At 43.3% G+C, this 13,201-nt stretch overlaps 1 protein-coding gene across 1 annotated transcript; it reads left to right on the top strand.

The window, feature by feature from the left end:
* The first annotated feature begins 2,423 nt into the window (after nt 1-2,423).
* Nucleotides 2,424-8,738, top strand: LOC134204027 (uncharacterized). The gene has a single exon (XM_062678863.1). The coding sequence runs from the start codon at nt 2,424-2,426 to the stop codon at nt 8,736-8,738; it is 6,315 nt and encodes a 2,104-aa protein (XP_062534847.1).
* Nucleotides 8,739-13,201: the final 4,463 nt, after the last annotated feature.

The following is a 13,201-nucleotide window of genomic DNA, read 5'->3' on the forward strand; positions in this document are numbered from 1 at the left end:
CATTCATAACATCCAAAACATGTCGTCCGTCGATCAGTACGTGGTCTATTTGTGAGCACATCTGCCACGCTCACGCCGACCTTTTGCAGGTCACGAGCCAGGTGCCCAACACGTGCGGGTTCATTCAAAGGTCTCACGTCACAAGATCCGACTTTCCAATCGTTGTCCTTTATTCGTTGCCGGGTTTGCCCTACTTTAGCCTTTCTTGGGGTACATGTATCCGCTGGCCCTAGGGAGTACCTCGGACAAAAATGTGTAATGGCGGATGTATTACAATTCCAATCAAAGTTGATTGATAAAGCGTAATGTTTTTAATTTCAAAACATTGTCTTGTACATAACGATCAGTTAATCAAAGCTTATTGTATCCTGTCCTCCACAACACGCTCGCCTCCTTTCAAGAGGTCCAGAAACCTCCTTTCAAGAGGCCCGGAAGCCTCCTTTCAAGAGGCTCGGAAGCCTTCTTTTAAGAGGCCCGAAAGCCTTCTTGCAAGAGGCCCGGAAGCCTCCTTTCAAGAGGCTCGGTAGCCTCCTTTTAAGAGGCTCGGAAGCCTTCTTTCAAGAGGCCCGGAGGCCCCCTTTTCAAGAGGCCCGGAAGCCCCCTTTCAAGAGGCCCAGAAGCTTCCTTTCAGGCGCCTTTCAAGAGGCCCGGAAGCCACCTTTCAAAAAGCTCGGAAGTTTCCTTTCAAATGGCCCGGAAGCCTCCTCCCAAGAGGTTCGAAAGGCTCTTTCCAAGAGGCCCGAAGGGCTCCTCACAAAACACCTGTAAGCCTACTTCCAAAAGGCCTAAAAGCCTCCTTTTAAGAGGCTCGGAAACATTCTTTTAAGAGGCTCGGAAGCCTTCTTTCAAAATGCTTGGATGGCTTCTTTCAAGATGTTCGAAAAGCTCCTTTCAAGAGGCTCAAGTGATTCGAAAGTCCCCTTTCAAGAGTCTCGAAAGACTTTTTTCAAGAGACTCGAAAGACTTCTTTCAAGAGGCTCGGAAGCCTCCTCTCAAATGGCTCGGAATTCTTTTTACAAGATGGTTTGAAGCGATCTATCAAGATGCTCAGAGGCCTATTTTTAAGTGGCTCGAAAGCCGCCATTCAAGAGGCTTGCAAGGGTCCAATAGTCATGAAAGTCCTGTAGAAAGCTTGATCCATAAACGGAATAATGAATTTGCTGCGCTCACCTCGACAATCAATAAACGAGAATCGAACTCGCCATCCCCGGATTGCCAATCATACGCCTTTGCTCGCAAGGCTACTGGAGACCCTCGACAGCAACACCACTCAAAAAGAATAATTGAAAACCAACAATACTACCGCGATTCGCATAAGAGTCCCAGGTTTTTTTCAGAAATAAGCTTAAAATAAACTTATCTTTAAGAAAAACTGATAAAATAATAGGATTAGTTCTAGAAATTTTAAAATCAAAACCCACTTGCAAAACCCATCTTGCTATGTATTCGCATAACAGTCACATTCCACATTTTGATACACTTTCGCACAAAACATCAATGTAATTATGGTCCATTTAATAGTTTATTGTTTATTGTTTATTTATTTCATCTTTGGTTCAAAACCACACAGACTACAGTATCTTAATCCTATTTTTGAAGACAAGCTTACTAACATTATTGTGACGACCCCTTGGTCGGCGCATCTCACCGTATTTGATTCGTCAACGTTGTGGTCAGCTGTGGTACAACACATCCTAACAGGCCTGACCATCGCAGACAAAGATGCGTGGACTCTTGCCACCGGCTATTATGAGGTAGTAGACAATAGGCTCATCGAAATAGTATTCTCGGATTGGCATGCAGTGTGATGAATTTTGGTGATCTCTTTTTTTGTGAATTGATAAACTACGAGTATGAACTCTATTGATCTATTTGATTAGTTGATTAGTTTGAACCTTGAACTTTATTTGTAGAAAATTGCTAGCTATAAGAAGGCTGCATGAGCGTAACTAGAAGACCGCATATCATTGAACTCAGCCAACGCGGTTATTTGTTGTGGTAAAATATATTAAATTCTCGATTCTTGCCTAAACTTAAATATGTTGCAATATACAGGGAGCATTAGCGGCTAACGAGTCTGACAACTGGGCAGCAGTTAAAGTGCATGAAAGCAGATAATCCTGGTATATATAAACATCAGTTGCGTATAGTACTAGTTAAGAGAACTCTCTCTAGTTGCAGGAAGAACTAAACAGCCTTAGGTATTCCTAGAAGCATACATGAACTGTAGGATAAAAACAAAAACACTAAACGTAAGAGCGTAATGAAAAACAATGTTGAATTTATCTAATCCGTTTGTATATTGTAGGAAGTTTTTAATATACTGCTACTGTTATTAAAAACTCGGAATTTGTTGTTTGTCCGAAGTTGGCTAGGTGCCAACATCTTAAAAACTTCGTTTATTTACTTCACTGACTGGAGCGATGCTCAGTAGAACTCCCATCAAAACGAGAGCCGCGTCTGCCCGCGACAACCAAGTTGTGGGTACGGGAGACACGGATGAATCCACCAAGCGATGTAAACAATGCACGAATGTGACCAACGAGCAAGTAGTCGGCTGCGCCAAGTGTGGTGACGTTTATCATATCACGTGCGCGGAAGTTGCTGAAGCAGACCAGTACAGTGACTGGAGATGCTTCGTTTGCCTGGAGAAACAAGGAGCTAAGCCCAAGGTGACCACGATAACTTCAATGGCTATGGAACCGTCTGTAAGTCCAGAAAATCAGAATCCACCGGTAAGCACCACTTCAGCACCACTAGTACCGATAAAATCCGGTCCGGCCATCAATGCTATGGTTTCGCCAAACTCGTTATTTCCGCCGTTATTACCAAACACCGTTTTGCCACCCCATTCGCATATGCCACCTAACCTGTATATCCCGTCTCATACAACGCCACCGTTGCCGCCAAACCGTCACTCCAATTTACACGTCTCGTTCTGCAAATTTGATCCGTGTAACTCTGTTCCATCAAGTTCCGGTCAGCCGATTTCGTCGGCACTAAATACAGTTCCAGCAAGTTTTAGTAATGCGTTTTGTACTAGTATGGACAATCGAAAGAACATTCCGGACTCAGACTTCAACAAGGATCCAACAAACAACAAGCAACAAGGTTTAACGGATAACGGGAGTCATTGTTCCAGAACCAGTTCACAGAGGTCCAGGAAGCAGAGACAACTGAAGCTGGAGTTGCAGATTCTAGAAGAGGAGAGGAAATTGCAAGAGCAGGAAGAAGCAACCAAACGGGAGTATTTGCGGAAACGACATGAATTGATGAAGGAGATGTCCAGTGAAAGCGGATCGATTGATGCAGATATAGAACTACCAGAAGCCAGGGTAGCCACTTGGCTACAGGGGAACGGTTCTGAAAGGCATGCAGCTTTGTCTAGTGCTGGTTGCCTTCAAATTAGCAATTTACCACCGTTAACTAATGTTGGGGAAACACTTCAGCATCAAAACTCGTCCGGGATTAATGTTATGTCAAAGGTCCAGAGGCATAAAGAGGATGGTCGAGTCAATTGTCCTACACTGCAGGACTCCATAAGTATGGCTACGTTAGGACTCCAGCAGATGCACATGCATGACAGCAATTATCGACCCACGGCTACTCAGTGTTTTCGAAACGTGAGTGCCGACCGTGCGCCTCCTCGGTGCTCCACACCAAGAATGGCGGCTTTAGATGATGAGGAAGAAACAGGTTTAACCAGGAATCAAATTTCTGCCCGCCAAGCCGTACCACGGGAACTTCCAATCTTTTCGGGTAACCCAGAAGAATGGCCATTATTTTTCTCCACGTTTACTACAACGACACGGATGTGCGGCTACACTCAAGGGGAAAACTTGTTGCGTTTGCAAAAATGTCTGAAGGGAAAAGCCTTTGAAGCTATTCGATGCAGATTGATGCATCCATCGAATGTACCCAGCATCATGTCAACGCTGAAAATGTTGTATGGAAATCCGGAAGTCATTGTACAGAATATGATTACCAAGGTATACGCTACTCCATCTCCGAGGACGGAAAAACTAGAAAGCCTTATAGATTTTTCTCTTGCTGTACAAAATCTTTGTGCTACAATCGAGGCCTGCGAATTGGATGAATATTCATACAACGTGGCGCTCTTGTATGAGCTGGTAAATAAACTTCCGCCAGCATTCAAAGTGGATTGGGCCAAACATCGCCGTAACCTATCAAGAGCTAACCTGCGCGACTTTGCAGATTGGCTAAACGAGTTAGCAGAAACAGTTTGTCCAATTGCATGTTTGCACTACAGCGAAGCAAAACCATTCCGAGGTAATAAGCATTCTTCATACCTCCACACACACAGTGAAGATGCCTTTGAGAAACCCTCAGTTGAAGCGAAAGAAGCTCTAAAATCCAATCAAACGGGATTGCAATCCAGCCGGAATTGTGTGGTGTGTAAAAATAGCTGTCCGAAATTGGAAAAATGTCTACGTTTCAACGAGCTGGGATACAACTCTAGATGGGCCGTCGTGAAGGAATTCGAGCTATGCAGGAAATGCTTACGCAAGCACAAAGGATCATGCAGAAATCAGCAAGTTTGTGGGAAAAACGGATGCACATTCAAGCATCACCAGCTACTGCATAATTTCCATAGGGATGGGCTAACGGTGAATACCTCAGGTCCGTCAGAGGAAAGTACACAAGAATACATTCAGCTCCCTTCTGAACGCGAGTGTAATGCTCATTGCGGGTTTAAGTCTATAGTATTGTTCCGCGTCGTTCCCGTCGTATTACATGGACTCGGCAGGTCGCTCAAAACCTTCGCTTTTCTGGATGACGGTTCTTCGCTCACTTTGATAGATGCATCCCTTGCACGCGAGCTGAACTTCAAAGGGAAATCTGAGCCGTTGTGTTTGAAATGGACTGGCAATAACAGTCGAAGAGAGGAAGAATCATTAAGCCTGAATATAAAGATTTCAGGAATCGAAAAATCTCATCAAGTTTACTTCGCAGAAGCTCACACAGTCGCAAGCCTGGATTTGTTCCGTCAAACTGTAGATGCGGCGAAGCTGAAGAGAGAATTCCCTCATCTGCAGGGCATTCCATTTGATTCATACCGTGACGTGCAACCTCAAATCCTGATAGGAAGTGATAATGCAAATCTCATCTTTCAACTTCAGGGACGGGAAGGAAAATTCCACGAACCAATTGCAACAAAAACGCGTCTAGGTTGGAGTATCTATGGCGGAGGAGACGTGGGCGATTCTGTCGTGAACCACCATACTGTTGAGATTTGTCCATGTCAACAGCGCTCCGAGGACTCAATGCAACAGATGGTTCGTAACTACTTCAGTCTCGATGCACTTGGAATCTATAAACCAGACAAGCTGTTAGAAGCTGGTCCAGATCAGCGAGCACGTGAGATATTGCAATCGAAAGTTAGCCAGACAGAAACAGGTCGATATGAAGTGAGTCTTCTTTGGAAATTTGAAGAATTTCGTCTGCCGAATAGTAAACCAAATGCGCTACAACGCTTTCGCTGCCTTAATGCCAGGATGAAGAAACATCCGAATTTAGCCGCTACTTTACAAGCAAAGATGGAAGACTACAAGCAAAAAGGATATATCAGAAAGTTATCCAATGAAGAGATTCAAGCCAAACATGATAGAGTTTGGTATCTTCCACTGTTTCCAGTATTCAATCCCAATAAACCGGGTAAAGTGAGGATAGTTTGGGATGCGGCCGCAGAAACCAATGGAGTATCACTCAATTCGATGCTACTGAAGGGTCCAGATTTACTGACTCCGCTTGATTACGTACTCTACCGTTTCCGGGAATTTAGAGTAGGGCTCAGCGGTGACGTAAGAGAAATGTATCTTCAGATGCTTATGTCGAAAGAAGATCAACAATGCCTTAGAGTTTTGTGGTGTGATGATTCCTCTGGTGAACCGAGCATATACATAACGCAGGTTATGCCTTTTGGAACGTGTTGCTCGCCAAGCTGCGCGCAGTATGTTAAAAACCATAACGCAACCAAATTCGCAGCTCAATATCCGGCAGCTTCTCAAGCTATTATGAAGCAACATTACGTTGACGATATGCTCGTTAGTGTCGAGACGGAACAGGAAGCTATTCAACTAGCTAAAGATGTGAAGCACGTTCACGCGCAAGCAGGATTCGACATGCGCAATTGGATTTCGAATTCGCCTTCAGTAGTATCAGCTATGAATGAAGAAACCATTCAAGGGAAAAGCATGAACGTCGGATCAGAACTTGGCACCGAAAAGGTATTGGGAATGTGGTGGTGTACAGCTGATGATACCTTCACCTACAAACTCTCATCCAAGCATGATCCCAGCCTATTGGAAGGTGACCGTAAACCCACTAAAAGGGAAGTTTTAAGAACGCTCATGGCAGTATTTGATCCTCTAGGATTAATATCAAATGTTCTCATTTACCTGAAAGTGCTATTCCAAGAAGTATGGCGTTCTGGTATAGGTTGGGACGAGATTATACCAGAAAGGCTTTATGAAAAGTGGGAGAAATGGCTAGAAATATTACCGAAAGTGCAGGATGTTCATATTCCCAGATGTTATCGCCTCAGCACACAGTTGGGCAGTCAAACCAACATCCAGTTGCATACCTTTGTTGACGCTAGCCTGTCAGGCTACGCTGCAGTGGTTTATCTACGCTTTGAACAAGATAGTACAGTGGAATGCGCCATAGTCGGAGCTAAGACCAGAGTAGCTCCGCTCAAGTTTGTTTCCATTCCGAGGCTGGAACTGCAAGCCGCAGTCATCGGAGTCAGATTAGCGGATACCATTTCGAAAGCTCTGTCATTCAAAGTACACAAACGATATTTCTGGAGTGATTCACGGGATGTACTATGTTGGATTAAGTCGGACCACCGTCGGTATTCACAATTCGTTGCGTTTCGTATAAGTGAAATATTGGAATCAACTGCTATCGATGAGTGGGGTCACAAAGGATCTAAAGAAAACGTTGCAGACGATGCTACGAAATGGCAAGGGACTCCTGATTTATCCAAAAACAGCAGATGGTTCAAGGGACCAAGTTTTTTATGGGAAGCTACCAACATATGGCCAACTAATCCGTTCGTTGAAGAAAGTACCGAAGAGGAACTACAAAGCAGAATCTCCTACCATCAAGCAGAATCTAACAATGTACTTCAAGTGCAGAATTACTCAAACTGGAAACGTCTTCAACGAACTGTAGCAACGATTTTGAGAGCTGTCCACAACTTCCGTTGTATGTCGAACAAGAATAAGCAGCGTAGAACAGGATTTCTTTCGAGCAACGAACTCGTGGTTAGCAGCAATTATTTGTATCGTCTAGCTCAAGCGGAAGCATTTTCTAACGAAATCACCATTTTGAAACGTGACACCGAAGATCGAAGCTCTTTGCCAAAATCGAGCTCAATACATAGTTTCAATCCGTTCATCGACGAGCAGGATTTACTGCGGATGCGCGGCAGAATCAGTGCATGTCAGTATGTGTCAATGGATACGAAAAACCCCATCATACTCCCGAAAGATCATCACATCACATGGTTGATCATACAAGAATTCCATGACCGGTATCACCATCAGAATCATGCCACCGTAGTGAATGAACTGAGGCAGTTATTCAAAATACCTAAAATTCGAAGATTGTACCAGCGCGTTCGAGCAAAATGTCAGAGGTGTAAAAATAATTCAGCTGTTCCTCGGCCTCCAGTAATGGGCGATCTTCCACTTGCCAGACTAGCAGCATTCGCCCGTCCATTTTCATACGTCGGAGTAGATTATTTTGGACCGATGACTGTAGTAGTTGGACGACGAACTGAAAAGCGATGGGGTGTGCTTGTGACATGCTTGACGGTTAGAGCGATTCATATTGAAATCGCACACTCGCTTAATGCGAATTCATGTGTAATGGCATTACGGAATTTTATGTCACGTCGGGGTGTTCCGATCCAAATCTATAGCGATCGGGGCACCAATTTCACAGCAGCTAACAAAGAAATGAAAGCAGCAAGTGGAGAACTGAATGCAGCACTTAAAGGGATGAACCAAGAGCACGTTATTGCGGAAATAGCCAGCTCAGAAACCGAGTGGATTTTTTTGCCTCCTGCATCACCGCATATGGGCGGTGCCTGGGAAAGGCTCATACAGACAGTTAAAAAAAACCTCCAAGCCATGAAACCAGGGCGAAACCCAACGGACGAAGTACTCCGAAATATGTTGATGGAAATAGAGAACGTCGTGAATTCACATCCTTTAACGTACGTTCCAATTGAAGATTCAGAAGCTCCAGTCCTAACTCCAAATCATTTCCTTCTGGGCTCTTCAAATGGCTTAAAACCATGGACTTTATTCGACGACAGTGCAAGTGCTCTTCGACGGTCAAGTTGCATGTCACAAATTGAAGCAAACATCTTTTGGCAAAGGTGGTTACATGATTATTTACCGGACCTAACAAAGCGATCAAAGTGGTTCAGCGAGGTAAAACCAATTGAAATAAAGGACATTGTGGTAATAGTGGACCCGGGTCTACCACGTAACTGTTGGCCCTTGGGCAGAATCATAGCCGTCAACGCCGGGAAGGATGGTCGGGTGCGTTCAGCAGCAGTTCAAACCAGAGCAGGTATCTACGAACGTCCCGTCACTAAGCTAGCGATTCTAGATGTTCGACGCGATGGATTGGTAAGCCAGGAGCTTCGCGTACCCGGGGGGGAGTGTGACGACCCCTTGGTCGGCGCATCTCACCGTATTTGATTCGTCAACGTTGTGGTCAGCTGTGGTACAACACATCCTAACAGGCCTGACCATCGCAGACAGAGATGCGTGGACTCTTGCCACCGGCTATTATGAGGTAGTAGACAATAGGCTCATCGAAATAGTATTCTCGGATTGGCATGCAGTGTGATGAATTTTGGTGATCTCTTTTTTTTGTGAATTGATAAACTACGAGTATGAACTCTATTGATCTATTTGATTAGTTGATTAGTTTGAACCTTGAACTTTATTTGTAGAAAATTGCTAGCTATAAGAAGGCTGCATGAGCGTAACTAGAAGACCGCATATCATTGAACTCAGCCAACGCGGTTATTTGTTGTGGGAGCATTAGCGGCTAACGAGTCTGACAACTGGGCAGCAGTTAAAGTGCATGAAAGCAGATAATCCTGGTATATATAAACATCAGTTGCGTATAGTACTAGTTAAGAGAACTCTCTCTAGTTGCAGGAAGAACTAAACAGCCTTAGGTATTCCTAGAAGCATACATGAACTGTAGGATAAAAACAAAAACACTAAACGTAAGAGCGTAATGAAAAACAATGTTGAATTTATCTAATCCGTTTGTATATTGTAGGAAGTTTTTAATATACTGCTACTGTTATTAAAAACTCGGAATTTGTTGTTTGTCCGAAGTTGGCTAGGTGCCAACAATTATAATCAAACATATCACATACATCGTTAAACAATCTACAACATCTGTCAAGTGGTTTATTGTAACCGTAAGCAGTGCGGTGCGCCGGGGTCCAAAGCAATTGGGGATTGCGTAATCGGCGGCTAGGTGCGTGGAAGTTGATTTCCCGGAGCACGCTACTGCAGTCAATGTTATCACGGATCATGTCAAAAATGTAAAGTCGTTGTAAATACGTTCGGCGTTTGGAGTGTTTGCAAGCCAATGAGCGTACATCTGTGCTCATACGGTGGCAGGTTATTGGGATTGGTCCATGGCAGCTGTCGTAATGCGAATCTGACGAAACGTTTCTGGATGCTTTCTATGCGTGATGCATGAATCGCATGGTAAGGAGCCCATATTTGAACTCCGTACTCAAGAATGCTTCGGACCAATGAGCAGTATAATGTTTTCAGAGCATAAACATCATCGAATTGTGCAGAGTTGCGGCGCAGGAAGCCAAGCATAGTGTTGGCTTTGGAGATTGTCTTTGAGATGTGCCCGTTGAACCGAAGCTTACTGTCCAAGGTAAGGCCAAGATCCTTTATGGAGTTAACTCTCATAAGCGGTGACTGGTCCATCGAATAGTCAAATCTGATTGGTGAGTGAACACGGGAAAAAGTAATGATTTTGCATTTGGTGGCGTTGGCTTGCATTCCGTTTATCTGACACCACGATGATAAGCGCACAATGTCGGCTTGAAGTGCACAGCAATCTAAAGCTGACTTCACGACTCGGTAAATTTTCAGGTCATCCGCAAAAAGCAGCTTGCACGCAAAAATTAAAGTCCCTAGGTGACTCCCTCCGGAACGCCAGACGGAATCTCGAGTTCATCGGAAGTGCCGTCACGAACCTTAACGAAGGCTTTCCTTGAAGTCAAGTACGAATGAATCCAGTTGACGATCCACGACGGTAGACCAAGACGGTTCAGTTTCAAAATAGCAAGATCATGCGGAACTTTATCAAATGCCTTCGAAAAGTCAATATACACAGCATCTACTTGTTGCCGCTTCTCGATGCATCCAATAACACTATTGGTGAAGCTCATCAAATTAGAGATCGTCGAACGTTTTTGCATGAATCCATGCTGGAATTCTGATATAACGGATTTAACGGCTGGATAAAGCTTGTCATGCAACAGTCTTTCGAGTACTTTGGCCAAACAGTTCAGGATCGAAATGGGTCGATAATTTTCCACGATATGTATGTTGCCGGATTTGAAGATCGGTGTAATTGATGCGTGCTTCCAGGCATCAGGGAACACGCTATCCGCGAGTGATCGGTTAAAAATTGTCAGGGCTGGGACAGCCAGCGAGGCTGCACAGTTTTTTATGAACGACGGTGGAATCTGATCTGGACCAGGTCCCTTCGAAACGTCAACTGCATTAAGAGCGTTAAAAACCGTGTCAATACTGAGGTTTAGCTGCGGTAGATGGATGTTGAAGCTTCGTAACTCATCTAAATATTGTTGTGGCGGTGAATGGTAGTCTGACTCAAACACACTGTGAAAGAACTAAGCAAACAGATTTGCAGAAGTGTTGTCGGCGGAAGAATTATGATTACCATAGAAGACGTTATTCGGAATACCAGCTGACCTTTTGCGAGTATTCACAAAAGACCAGAACGATGAAGGGTTCTTTTTGAGGTTCCGTTGCATTTATTCAATATACTCACGGAAACGAACTTCATGCTCGCTGTTATACTCAGCTTCCGCAAGTAGAACAGCATACTTATTCTCAGTTGTCCTGGAACGAAAATAACGTTTACGGGCCTTGCGTAGACGGTTACGTAGTCTGCGCAGCTGCGGGTTCCACCATGGTTGTTGGCATTTTGTAGACTTTCTTCGGGTTTTCAGCGGGACATTGTCACGAATTACTTGGTAAACATTGTCATAAAAAGCAGTCACAGCATCATCCACCGTTTCGAGGTTTGATAAACACGTCCAGTCCAATGCAGTTAATCTAGCGTTGATTACATCAAAGTCACATCGTGCGAAGTTATATTCGTTCCGTGCAGCTGAATTCGACTGCGGACGTTGCAAGTCTTCAGAGGAACATTCGAGCGTCAAAACAAATGGCTTGTGGTAAGGATCGACTTTCAAAATGGCAGCAGGTGATTCAAACAGTTCAATTCGATCACAATCACTGACGAAAACTAAATCGAGAAGCCTACCATTCGCATTAACCAAATCATTGATTTGCTGCAGTCCTGTGGATAGTGAAGAAACAACTACTGCAAGTTCTTGTTCCGACGAGGCGTTGAGAGGCAGAAATCCATGTACTTCATCATCGAATTTCCAGGCCAAATTTGAGAGGTTGTAATCGCCCATGACTATCATGGTATCACGAGGTCAGCTAACTCGAGGAGACGCACAAGGGATTTACCGTGCTTAGCGTAAATATCGGCGGGACTGCGCGGTCTAATATAGATGCAACACAGACAGATGGACTCATGTGCACAGTGGTTCCCCCATAGGTCATAAATACAAAAACATGACTTTATCGAAATTCAACAAGTTATCCCTAAACTGCTACTTTATGGTATACTATTCGAGACGCAATCGTCATTCTTGTAGAATTTAAGCTAATATGATCTGTATAAGGCTTCGAATTTAAGATAATCCAGTTAAATAAACTATACGTGAAAATGTTGGCATACCTCATGAAACTTACGTTTTACCTTTGAATTCCCTCTTGAAATATCTTCTGAGTAAATATTTACACTCGAATCTGGCATCTACATGCTATTTCAGTTGGGACCGTCCGCAACCAAGCAAATGGCCAACGAAAAACTCTACTGTGTTTGATGAACGGATTCACAATTTTCTTCTGAATTTCATTATTATCAACCACTAATAAAATATGTTTCCTATTCAGATCCCCTCCAGAAACATTTCTTGAAAAATATTTACACTATTCTCTATCATTCAAAGGCTATTTCAGCTGCGACCATCTGCGACCAAGCAAATGGTGAACAAATAACTTTTCTATGTTTCTTCGACAGAAAAACAATTTTCTTCTAAATTTTGTTATCTTCATCCTCCGAGAAAGTATGTTTCCCCTTCAAATCCCCTTCAGAAACATACATACATAAATATTTACACTCTAATCTGTCATCTAAAGGCTTTTTCAGCTGCGACCGTTTGCGACCAAGCAAATGGTAAACAAACAACTTTACTATGTTTCTACGACGGAAACACAATTTTCTTCTAAATTTTGTTATCTTCATCCATTACGAAAATATGTTTCCCCTTGATATCTCCTCCAGAAACATCCTGTGAGTAAATATTTACACTCTAATCTGTCGTCTATAGGCTATTTCAGCTGTGATCATCTGCAACCAAACAAATGGTAAACAAATAGCTTTACTATGTTTCTTTGACGAAAACACAATTTTCTACTCAATTTTGTTATCTTCTTCATCCACTAAGAAAGTATGTTTCCCCTTCAAACCCCCTCCAGAAACATCCTCTGAGTAAATATTTACACTCTATTACAATAAAAAGTTTTACGAACATACAAAAATAAATAATTAACACTACAATCAACAAATTAAAATAACTGACGATCTCTCTGTGCCCCGAGAGAAACGTCCAATGTGTTACCCATTGCAAGATGTGACGAGGTTTTCTTAAAAGATTTTTGTCCATCAGTCAAATCCCGCTAATGTGTTTTCATTGCGCTTTGCATTTTGTCTACAACAGCCAAGGCGTTGAATACATAGCTCTATTTGGTGTAGGATTCAGATCCTATTTGGGCACCCAGAATAATTTTGT

The sequence above is a fragment of the Armigeres subalbatus genome, unplaced genomic scaffold, assembly GCF_024139115.2.
Source record: "Armigeres subalbatus isolate Guangzhou_Male unplaced genomic scaffold, GZ_Asu_2 Contig349, whole genome shotgun sequence".
NCBI lineage: Eukaryota > Metazoa > Arthropoda > Insecta > Diptera > Culicidae > Armigeres > Armigeres subalbatus.